The sequence below is a fragment of the Eptesicus fuscus genome, chromosome 1 (genome assembly GCF_027574615.1).
Source record: "Eptesicus fuscus isolate TK198812 chromosome 1, DD_ASM_mEF_20220401, whole genome shotgun sequence".
Taxonomy (NCBI): Eukaryota; Metazoa; Chordata; class Mammalia; order Chiroptera; family Vespertilionidae; genus Eptesicus; species Eptesicus fuscus.
This window is the reverse complement of record NC_072473.1, coordinates 127,286,926-127,299,460: the sequence shown is the minus strand read 5'-3', so window position 1 is coordinate 127,299,460 and position 12,535 is coordinate 127,286,926. Positions and strand designations below refer to the sequence as shown.

The following is a 12,535-nucleotide window of genomic DNA, read 5'->3' as shown; positions in this document are numbered from 1 at the left end:
CATCCAAATAATAACAGTTCCAGAAAGAGAAAACAAAGGGGAAGAACTCATCAATAAAATACTTCAGAAAATCTCCCAGAAACTAAAGGGTATGAGTTGGCCCTAGCCAGTTTGGCTCAGTGGATAGAGTGTCCGCCCTCGGACTGAAGGGTCCCGGGTTCGATTCCGGTCAAGGGCATACACCCTCGGTTGCAGGCTCGATCCCCAGCCCTGGTCGGGGAGCATGCAGGAGGCAATCAATCGATGTGTCTCTCTCACATCGATGTTTCTTTCTCTGTCTCTCCCCCTCCCTTCCCCTCTCTCTAAAAACTGATGGAAAAACATCCTCAGGTGAGGATTAACAATAAATAAATAAGTTTAAAAATAAATAAATAAATAAATAAATAAATAAATAAATAAATAAATAAAGGTTATGGGTTGACAGATTGGGAGGGTCCACTGAGTAGCCAAGGCAGTAAATGAAAATAGACCCAAATCAAGACTTAACTGTGAAATTTTAGAATACTGAGAAGAATGCCAAGATATTACAAGCTTCCAAAGAGGTAAAATGGATCATGTGCAAAAGATCCAAAAAACAGAACAACTTTGCACTTCTCAATATCAATATGGAAAGCTAGAAAAGCAATGACTCTTAATTTTTTTTAACTGCCAATCTAAAATGCCTTAGCCAGCCAAATAATCGGTTAAATATGAAGACAGAAAAAAGACACTTTTTTTTTTTTTGCTGTTCCATTTATTGGTTGCTTCCCATATGTGCCCTGACTGGGGATCGAACCCACAACCTTGGTGTTATCAGGATGATGCTCTAGCCAACTGAGCCACCCAGCCAGAGCAAAAAGACACTTTTTATAAATGCAAGTCTCAAAGAATTTCCCTCCCATGTACCTTTTCTGAAGGCGCTAACAGAGGAAGTATGAAACCATAACAAAAGAGTAAGCCATGGAAGAGAAAGCTGTGCGATTCAGGAACATGAAGTCCAATACAGGAGAGAGGCAGAGAAGCCTATGAAGACAGTGAAGGGAGATGCCAGGATGAGAGCTGTGCACCAGATGTTCAAGGCAGTCATTCCAGATTAGAAGTGTGACTAGACAGACAGCCCTGTCGTCTCCAAGATCTCCACCATCACTGTCCCATTCTTTTTCTTCTTCTTCTTCTTCTTTTTTGGTTAATCCTTAACAGAGGATATTTTTTTCCATTGATTTTAATAGAGAGTGGAAGGGAGGGGAAGAGACAGAGAGAAACATCGATGTGAGAAAGACACATCGATTGGTTGCCTCCAACACACACCCTGACTATGGCCAGGGATCAAGCCTGAAACCGAGGTATGTGTGCCCTTGACCAGAAGGGGCTGATGCTCTAACCATTGAGAAACCGGCTAGGGCCCATTCTTCTTTTTAACCTGAGAACAGAATGCCCAGATGAGCCTGCTTCACAGTACCTGTACTTCACTAACCCTTGACCACGTGCTGCTGAATGAAGCTCCTGCGAGCCCTCCCTCCAAGCACTGCAACAGCCCAGGTTGGGGACCCAGACAACTCATTCTGGTCCCCACAACAGCCCCACTGATGCACTGACTGAGGGGAGCCACATGGTTAGTTCCCTGGACTCTCACGTGACCTCACCCAATGATTTTGCCAGAAGGGGCTCTTGTAAACCCTTCTCGAAGCTGAAGCCAGACAATGACTGAGAGGTTCTGTTCAGCTCCTCCTCTCCTGAGCAGCTTCACCTATAGGAGTAGCTTCAGTAACCAGTGGGGTGTGTGCTTGTCACTCAGGTTTTCAAAACAAAACCATGTGTTTCTTAGGTAAGCTACAATGAAAAGCAAAGGAATGAACAACACAAAAGTCAGAATAGATATTGCTGGTAGTGATGAGCGAGGGAAATGCAACCTGGAGGGGCACACAGATGGCTTCTAAGATGCCAATTGCGTTCTGTTTCTTAACAAAGGTAGTATATTATCAGTCTTTATACTGTAGGTACAAATTTAATATACTCTGCTATAGCAATACATTTCATAGTACAATATCAATTTAAACAAAGAAAAGGAGAAAATGAAAAAAGAAAGGAATGAGAAAGGAAATCAATGCTGATACTTCTAAGGGGCAGGGAAATAGCAGTAGAATGCACTTACCATTTCATAGGCTACTTCCTCAGGGGTATCTTTTTCTAAATTGAAACTGAATTCAATAGCTTCATTGTCTTTGTGCTTGCCTTTCAATTTTTTAGGGTCTTCAACCCAGAGTCGTAAAGCCAGAGATGAATTTGAGCAATCATCTTCCTCTGCTAACTCCACCCTCAGTCCTGTATCCTCAGCAAAAAATGCGTGGTTTAGTAGGTTCTTGATAGACAACCTAATAAACAAAATACATAGCTTATTAGCAATCCTTCCAATCATAAACAACATATAGAACCTTTAAAACTAATTGTATCAAAGTAGCACTCTGTATTAAAATTTCTATTAATTAAACTATTAATCTGCCTTGTCATAAAAACAAAATATTTTCTCTAACTTATTATTACCAAGGATGCAAAAAAATTTCCAACTAACATGCATCTGTAGGGACCTGAATTAAAGATTATTACTAGCAACATATCTAGATACAGAAGTTTTACATACCTAAAAGTATGCCTTAAAGAAAGTTGGAGACTGAATCTTGGAGGGAGGGTGAATGGGAGGTAATCAGCCAAGGACCTTGTATGCATTTATGCGTGGCCCAAGGACACAGACAACTGGGCGGTGATGGCCTTGGGCAGGTGGAGGGGGGAGGGGGAGGGGGCGGGCTGGAGGGGGTAAATGGGGGGAGGGAGGGCATATGTAATACTTTCAACAATAAAGAATTATTAAAAGAGACAGAGGGAGATTTAGAGGAGTGCTGTAGTTCATGTTACGGGAATTGAGTAGTTTCCCTAAACCACCGGCTTAGGTTATTAAAACACATTGTAGACGGATCATGCGAATTCTCGTGTTTTCATATTACACAGGGTTTTACAAAGTATCATGCTTTAAAAAGATAGTAGCTTGTAAGAACATGTAATAAATAACTTCAAAATGCAATGGGTATTTAATTTTAAGGCGTGCCTGTAACATTTATGTAAAACGTTTTTTTGTACTCATTCAATAGAAACTTACCTGGACACTGGGTAAAGCTAGCAATAAAACTACTGGTCCAAATTTTTTAAGACTCAAACAACAGATTGTCTGCCAAGGAAATGAAAAACTCTTCCAGATATGTAAACTCTAAAGTAAATTAGAAGTTCAAATTCTTTGCAAATGTTATAAATACAACTCATAACCCTGGCCAGTGTGGCACCAAACGATTGCTGGTTCGATTCCTGGTCAGGGCACATCCTTAGTTGTGGGCTCGATCCCCAGTAGGGGTCATACAGGAGGCAGCTGATCAATGATTCTCTCTTATCATTGATGTTTCTCTCTCTCTCTCCCTCTTGCTTTCTCTCTCTTTAAAATCAATAAGAACATAAAAAAAATAGAACTCGCAGACTTCATCAGCCATAATCGGTGTATGTCACGCTTTAGAGCATGCCACAGGTGAAGATAATTTATAATTTAGCTCAGCAAAGTCCCATGGTTTTCTTGAAGTATTTATGTCTAGTGTTTTACGCCAAAGTATACATACAATGGATACAAGACTAGCCTAATATCAGGGATTAACCATCTTTGAAGAAAAAAAAAATAAATACAGGGGTTCTAAAGATTCTTTTACAAGCTGGGAAGTTAATTTCCTTTCCTTTGACCAATTTCCAAAATAGATATATAATATCTAATCTATCTGTATTACAGGCCAGGGAGCACTAAAATTGATGTATTCCATAATGTCTATGTAGAAAGCCCCTGCTGTGCTATTTAAAACAGATAAAGCATATTGACAAAGCGTTATCCTGTAAATTAAGGATTTAAACCCTCTACATATTTAGTGATCAAAAGACAAATAATCCTTAATCAATAAAGAAAAAAAAAGAAAAGAAAAAAAGACAAATATTTAACTAAGGCAGTGATATAAAAAGAATAATCTTGCTCAGACTAATTAGTTTTAGGGTTAAGGAGAAATGTGTTTAAGAAAGCACAACCAAGTTAAACCCTCTGCCTTCAATGAAAAATTTGCCTACTTGATTAAAGAATAATTATAGCAATCGCAGAAGATACCATTCATTAAATACATATCACTGTTAGGTATTTTATATGCATCCATTATCTTTTTAATCATCAAAACAATGCCTGTTTTGAGTAACAGTTAAATCAGTATCACACTGATTGAGTCCAGATTTGAATTTTAGTCTCATACTGAAGCCTGTGCTCTTTCCAATAAACTAATATGCCATGAATCCTTTTGAATATTCCACTGTTCTAAATAAATCGTAATTAAAATGCTGTACAAACAATAATCAGAATCCAAACTAAAATGGATACTTCAACATAGTATTTTAGCCTTGCTTAAAAAGAGCAAGCCTAAATTCCTACAACTCAAAAAGAACAAAAATAGATAACTCAATTTTAAAAAGGGCAAAGGACTTAAATAGATAATTTTCCAAAGATATGCAAATGGCCAATAAGCACATGAAAACATACAACATCATTAGTCAGTAGGAAAATGCAAATAAAAACCACAATAAAATACCACTTCACACCCACTAGGATGGCTATAATAAAAAATCACACAAACAAACATACAAACAAACAAACAGAAAATAACAAGGGTTGGTGAGGATGTTGAGAAATTACAACCTTCCTATATTGCTGTAGGGAATGCAAAATGGTGCAGCCACTGTGGAAAACAGTTGGGTGGTTCTTCAAAAAATTAAATGTAGCCCTAGCTGGTTTGGCTCAGGGGATAGAGCATTGGCCTGTGGACTAAAGGGTCCCAGGTTCGATACCAGCCAAGGGCACACGGCTGGGTTGCAGGCTCTATTCCCCGCAAGTAGGGGGCGGGCAGGAGGCAGCCGATCAATAATTCTCTCTCATCATTGATGTTTCTATCTCTCTATCCCTCTCTCTTCCTCTCTGAAATCAATAAATATTTTTTAAAAAATTAAATGTAATATTACCATATCATCCAGTAATTCCACTCCTAGGTTTATACTGAAAAGAATTGAAAGCAGAGATTCAAGCAAATATTTGTATACCAATTTTCATGAAGTATTCATAATAGACAAAATGTAGAAATAACCCGTGTCCATCAGCAGATACATGAATAAACAAAATGTGGCATGTTTATGTGTGTGTATATATGCATATATGTGTTATAATATTATTCAGCCTTAAAAGGAAGGAAATTCTGATACATGCTATAACTTGAAAAACTACGCTAAGTGAAATGAGCCAGAAACAAAAGGAGAAATACTGTATGATTTCATTTATATGAGGTAACTAGAATAAGCAAATTCATAGAGTTAGAGAGTAGAAGAGAGGTTACAAAGGGTTGAGGGAAGGAGGGAATTAGGAGTTGTTTAATGGGTACAGAGCTTCTGTTGGGTTGCTGAAAAGTTCTGGAAATAAATAGTGGTGATGGTTGTACAACAATGTGAATGTACTTAATGCCACTGAATTATAACACACAAAAAGGACTAAAATAGTAAATCTTATGTTATATAAATTTTACCATAATGAAAACAAATACATACCTAGATATGGCCTGTTGGTACAAACACAAAGAATATTCTATAATAAAGCTATACAATATTCTGTAATAAAGCTATACAAACACAAAGAATATTCTGTAATAAAGCTTACACAGGCCTTACCTTAATGGCTTTATGTATTCTCAGATAAGCGACAGTAAACTTAGATGGAAAAATAATAAAAGTAGGCAACAATCAAATGCTGGTGGAAATAATTTCTATAAAGAACCTGTCACTTTTTAAAAAATATATTTTTATTGATTTCAGAGAGGAAGGGAGAGAAAGAGAGAGGAAGAAACATCAATAATGAGAGAAAATCATTCATCGGCTGCTTCCTGCATGCCCCCCATTGGGGACTGAGCCCACAACCAGGGCATGCACCCTGACCAGGAATTGAACCATGATCTCCTGGTTAATAGGTTAATGCTCAACCACTGAGCCACACCAGCCAGGGCAGGACCTGTCATCTTTATTAACCATAGTCAATAAGGAGGTAAAAATCAAATGATTAATCTATCAATTTAAGTCAGCAACTGTCCAAAGCTCAAATGAAAGGGAAATATAAGCTAAAACTAAAGGGTGTAGTCCACAAGAAAAACAGAATTGTGATACAAATAATCTAGAATACCAATTCTTGAACAAAAACAGCCCTATCAACTTTACTATATATATATATATATATATATATATATATATAGCTAATAGGCTAAGTGTCCCTCCGACCATTCAATCGGTCGCTATGATGTGCACTGCTGTCGTGACGCACTGGCCATTTACAAAGAAATGACACTGTGGATCTGGTGCCTGACAAAGCAACACTCAGCTTCCCCTAAGTGGGACAGAGGCCCTGCCACCACCATAGAGCAACAGCCCACCAAATGGCAGCAAAACGCTGCCAAGACTCCATGGTGCAAAATGCGGCCCCCAGCCCAGCCCAGCCCAGCCTGGAAACAGCTGCTGTGGGCTCGGGGATAATGATGTCAGGTAGCAACGCCCAGCTTCCTCTCCCTGGCGACTAGCCTCCTTGCAGTTTCTTCAGCCCAGGAACATGACTTGCTTTATAGCCAGGTGCAAACATTTTACACTTTAACCAAATGTCTGCGAAGCGTTTTCCTGTGCCTCATCTCCTTTGATCCTCACAGAAGTCCTGGAGTAGGTAGATAGGAGACTCAGTAGAATCCTATTTTCTTTTCATTAGCAAGACAACGGAGATTTAGAAAGTTTAGAAACTTGACCCAACTGAAAAGAAGTAAGAAATAGTGGACCTTGAAAATGACTTCAGGTTTTCTCACTGCAGAGTACAAACACTGCTGCAGTTAAATATTTTACCCTTTGTTCTCCCTGTGTGATCTACAATAATAATCTGCTGTGTTGCTGACAATTACCAGAAAGAGAAGTTGGGGTGCTTCACTGGGCTGGAAAAAGTTTAGCTAAATCAGAAAGCATGTCTAATTAAGCAAGTTTATTCCATCTATACATAGTGTGTGTGTGTGTGTGTGTGTGTGTGTGTGTGTGTGTGTGTGTATAGCTAAGTTGACTCATGCATGCATGATACATATAAAGCTCTCGCTGGTGCCAACTGCACACGTGTGTTTTGATCTGTCATTGTTGATCGTGAATTTGGTTGATACTTCTATTATAGGGAAAGGGCGAATAGCGATATTAAAATATTTCTCCTAATTAATTTCCTTTCAATGTGCATGAATCCGTGCACCGGGCCTCTAGTCATACTATAAGGACATAGGGTTAAATTTTAAAAACCTGGTGAATTGATGGTTACATTTTTTAAAACTACCATTAAAAAACCATTTAAGTACTTACATGAAGGTGACCCACAGAAGCTCTCTACTTAATCAACTGTCAGAAGTAGGTTAATGGGGGAGGGAGAACCCACTGACTTAAACTGATGCCTCAAGGTGACGAAGGCTTCTCACAACACACACACACACACACACACACACACACACACACACACACACAACCCAAATGTTGCTTCAAGGAAAATTTAGCAGATGATATCAAAGTCTAAAATGGCAAACAAGGTACACTGATACACTTTACTAAAGACAGTATGGTTTGGGTTTGGCTTCCATGCAAAGGTCAGAAAATGGGTGCAAGGTAAGAGAAAATGCATCCATCAGTTATGTCATTTCACTAAATTGGCACCCACCTTTCAGATTTGTTTTGACGAATACAACCTTCGATGATTTCTTTCACTTCAGGATCAGTGACTTTATTGAAACTGGCTGGTTTTATGCCCTGGGAGGAGAAAATGGTTTCTAGTTACAAATGAAGCAACTGAAAGCCCAAATCAACATGACTTTTATTACAATAATGGTTTTTACCCTAAACTATATTCAAGTTTTAAATGAGATAAATATATACATATATTATGTCTTTAACAAGTTTTTTTGACAAGGATTTTGTCCTAGTTCTATAGATAACAGTGAAAGTTGTAAATAATCTAAATCAACAATAGAGCCAAAATTGCATATTATGTAATATATATGTGCCAATATTATGTAGAAATTAAAATTGTTCTCAAAGTAATTATTAACATGGGAAATTCTCACTTCAACATTAAGTAAGGAAAAAACAAGACCCCAAAATGTATAAATAGTACTACCCCAATTAGCAAAATATAATAAACAAATATTTTTTGAAATCAGAAAATATTCAATGTTATTAAAGAACACTTATGAAAATTCCTAAGAAGGGCTGCTTTATTGCAAATATTCCAAATCAATATTATTTCAAAGTCTTCTAGAATGGCTAGAAACAATAAACAATCAAATTGATTTGTTGGAGAAACTAGGTAATTTTTCCTATAGAATATCCCATATTCTGGACATTGGCCTATTTCTTTTTTTTAATTGACTTTTTTAGAGAGAGGAAGGGAGAGAGAAATACTGATGTGAGAGAAACATCAATCAGTTGCCTCCTACACATACCACAACTGGGGGTTGAACTAGCAACCTGGGTATGTGCCCTGACTGAGAATGGAACCTGCCACCTTTTGGTGTATGGGATGATACTCAAACCAACTGAGCTACACCAGCCAGGGCTGGCCTTATTTCTTATTGTCTACCTACACAAACCTCTGAAGTCAGACTTGGGATCAAAATCCATTAGTAGTAGCAATGTGAATGTGGATAAGTCACAATCTCTGATACTCAAGTCTCATCATTTATAAACTGAAGATAGCACCATCTTGTAGAGATATAAAGATGAAAGCATGTGGCATACAGCATACATTTAAAAACAGTACCTATTCGCATTAGTTACTGGAAACAGTCTAACCATCACCTTCCTGGCCTATCCTGAGTCACCTAATTGGATATGATGTAGACCTCTTTTGAACAATTCTAACACTTTGCTTCTACCCCCCTTATGTCCCTTACAATAAATACTCCCAGCTGTTATTTTTATAGTTATTTGTGAATTTATATTACTGTCCTGATAAAAATATAAACTCTTTGTGGGTAGCAGACACTTCTTATACATCTTTGCATTCCTTGCAATTTCTAAAAATTTATGCATAGTAAGAATCAAATACTGTATCTGTTTAACTATATTTTGAATGCCCTTTCTTAATCAGGCTTTTAGAACTGAAAGAGACCCTCAAAACTATTTAGCCAATTTTTATTATTCAGGTTTGGAAAATAAGAACCATCTAATAAGTATCTAAAAATTCTTTACAAACAAATGGATATAGATGAGATGTCTATGTTTTCCCAATGATACTAATACAGAGCATTTTATATGACCCCAATAGAATATAGATATACAACATATACCTAAAGCTTGTTTCGTTACAATTATGTTTAATTTTGCACTGTTATACAGAACTAAACCAAAATTAGGTTTTACTCAGTTTACTTAAACCAACTTCAACATGAAATATGGCAGTTTGTGAAGTAAAAAGAATAAAGTTATACCTACACTAGTTACTTTACGGTATATTTGAGCTGCATTTTGGCACTCAGAATAAGGGTACTCCGAAGTAGCCATTTCCAGCATACACATTCCAAAAGCATAGACATCTACAGATTCATCATAGTGCTCTTCATACATCTCTGGGGCCATAAACTCAGGAGTCCCTACAAGGTAATACCACAACCACACTTTTATTAAAAAGAAAAATGTGTTCACAAAAATTACTTTCCCTTTGCAAAAAGGATTACTTGAGTTAATTTCTACTTCCTAAAAGAAATTTATAAATATAAAATTTGTTGAATACTTGCTATCCTATAAAGAGGTAATATGCAAATTAACCCTCACGCCCTCACAAGATGGCTGCCTACAACCAGGCTGGCAGGGGGGTTAGTGAGGGACGACCAAATGACTGAACAAGCAGGCTGCATGGGGCAACCAGGCCGGCAGTGGGGTTAGTGAGGGATGACCAAACGACTGAACAGCAGGCTGCATGAGGGGCGACCAGGCCAGCAAGGGGGGAGGGGCAGTTGGGGGCAACCAGGCAAGCAGAGGGGTCAGTTGGGGATGACCAGGCCGGCAAGGGGGGGGGCAGTAAGAGGCGACCAGGCTGGTGGTGGTGGCAGTTAGGGGTGACCAGGCCAGCGGGGGGGGGGGTGCAGTTGGGGGCAACCAGGCTGGCAGGGGGGGGATAGTTAGGGGCTACCAGGCCAGCATAGGGGGACAGTTGGGGGCGACCAGGCCGGTGGGGGGGTGCAGTTGGGGGCGACTGGGCCAGAACGGGGGGGGGGCAGTTGGGGGTGACCTGACCAGCAGCAGGGGGCAGTTGGGGATGACCAGGCCAGCAGGGAGAGCAGTTAGGGGCATAAGGCTGGCACACAGAGGCAGTGAGGGGCGATCAGGCTGGCAAGGCGGGGGGCAGTTAGGGGCAACCAGGCAGGCAGGCGAGCGATTAGGAGCCAGCGGTCCAGGATTGTGAGAGGGATGTCCGACTGCCAGTTTAGGCCCAATCCCCCTGAGGGGTCCCGGATTGGAGAGGGTGCAGACTGGGCTGAAGGGACCGGGCCTCTAGTATCTATATAAAGCACTTAAAGAATTTCATTAACTTTGTGTACTGATAAAGTACAATCTGTAATGCTCAAGATTAGGTCATGATCACTAAAATTTGTTTTTATTTCTATCCTTTTTAGTTATTGAAATTTTTCATAATTAAATTAGTAAATTAGCTTTCTTAAGTGCTTAGAAACTCAATAATTTAAAATATACCCCACAAAAGAAAAAAATACAGTAGGATATCTCAAAAATAAGGCAATATATAATATTTCAAAGCAAATTCACATACTAGGCCAGAGGTTGGCAAACTTCTCCATTAAGACACAAATGGTAAATATTTCAGGCTCTGCCATTATACGGTCTCTGTCACAACTACTTAATTCTGCCACTGTAGTACAAAAGCAGCCACAGACAATACACAAACAAGTGGGTATAGCTGTGCTCCAATAGAGCTTTATTTATAAAAATAGGCAGCAGGGCCAAATTTGGCCCATGGGCTGTAGTTTGCTGCTCCCTGTTCTAGACAAATACAATCAACAACTCTCTTTACCCAACCAATCAATTATAAAATGTTAATCACCAATGACACTTTTAGCAAATGATGTGCGCATTAAGGTAGCCAGGCCTAGATCACCAATCTTCACAGATCCAGTAGGTCCCGTGATGAAAATATTGTCACACTTGAGATCCCGGTGAATAATAGGAGGAGTCCTAGTGTGCAAGAACTGCAACCCCTTTAAAATTTGCCGGCACCAGCTCCTTAGGACCTTTGGTTTCATGACTTTAAATCGTTTTAAGTACCTATATAAAGAAACAAAAGACCACATGTTAATAAACATACCTAACTTACTATATGAGCAGTATTAGGGTAAATCACTTAAGCTAGCAGAAATTGTATGTGCCATACTACTATTACCATCACTAAGTTGTTGTTGTTTTTTTAATTTATTTTAAATATATGTGTGTGTTTTTATTTCAGAGAGGAAAGGATAGAGAAATAGAGTCATCAATGATGAGAGAGAATCATTGATTGGCTGTCTACTGCATGGGGATCGAGCCCACAACCCAGGCATGTGCCCTGACTGGGAATCAAACCGTGACCTCCTGGTTCATAGGTCAACGCTCAATCACTGAGCCGTGCCGGCTGGGCACTAAGTTGTTTTTTATTGTCTGTTATGGCAAGAAAATTCTAAATCTAAGGCCTCATTCTTAGAAAAGAATCCTACCAAGATTAGTATTTTTAATTCAAAACAAGAATCATTCCAATCAGAGTGGCCTTTTGTGAAATGGCAGCACAATTTTAAAAAGAAAGTCCGTCTCACGCTAGCTGGTTTGGCTCAGTGGATAAAGTTTCAGCTTGTGGACTGAAGGTCCAGGTTCGATTCCGGTCAAGGGCACATGCCGGGGTTGCGGGCTCAATCAATGATTCTCTCTCATCATTGATGTTTCTATCTCTCTCCCTCTCCCTTCCTCTCTGAAATCAATAAAAATATGTATTTTTTTAAAAGTCCGCCACTACTTCCTAATAACTGCTTATATAGATCACTAGAGGCTTTAACTATGTAAAATTTTAGAGCAAGGGTGCCAGGAAACAGAGGAAGTATACCCCACATTTAATAGTTACAAATAAGGGATTAAACCATCAAATGAAAAACTAGTCAGAAACAAAGCAATGGACTATAATCACATAGTATATACCTCATTAGATATGTGAACTTGGCCAACTTTTCAGTATTTTTTACACAACATTCTATTATCTCTATGATTTCTAATTCTAAAATCCTGCTATGCCACAAATAATTTCACATCATTGTATTTTCTAACAAAATTCATTAACATCATAATTTTTTAACCTGCTTTGAAACATAAGTCTCTAGATTCAGATTCTACAAATTCTTTAATCAATTACTGTTAT

The 12,535-nt window shown here is 38.7% G+C and overlaps 1 protein-coding gene across 1 annotated transcript in view; it reads right to left on the bottom strand.

The window, feature by feature from the left end:
- The window catches only part of WNK3 (WNK lysine deficient protein kinase 3), an 85,199-nt gene that overhangs the window by 60,464 nt on the left and 12,200 nt on the right, over positions 1–12,535 (bottom strand). Inside the window, 4 exon segments of the mRNA XM_054713822.1 lie at positions 2,132–2,351; positions 7,805–7,893; positions 9,577–9,734; positions 11,201–11,421. Coding sequence (XP_054569797.1) covers positions 2,132–2,351; positions 7,805–7,893; positions 9,577–9,734; positions 11,201–11,421 — 688 coding nt within the window.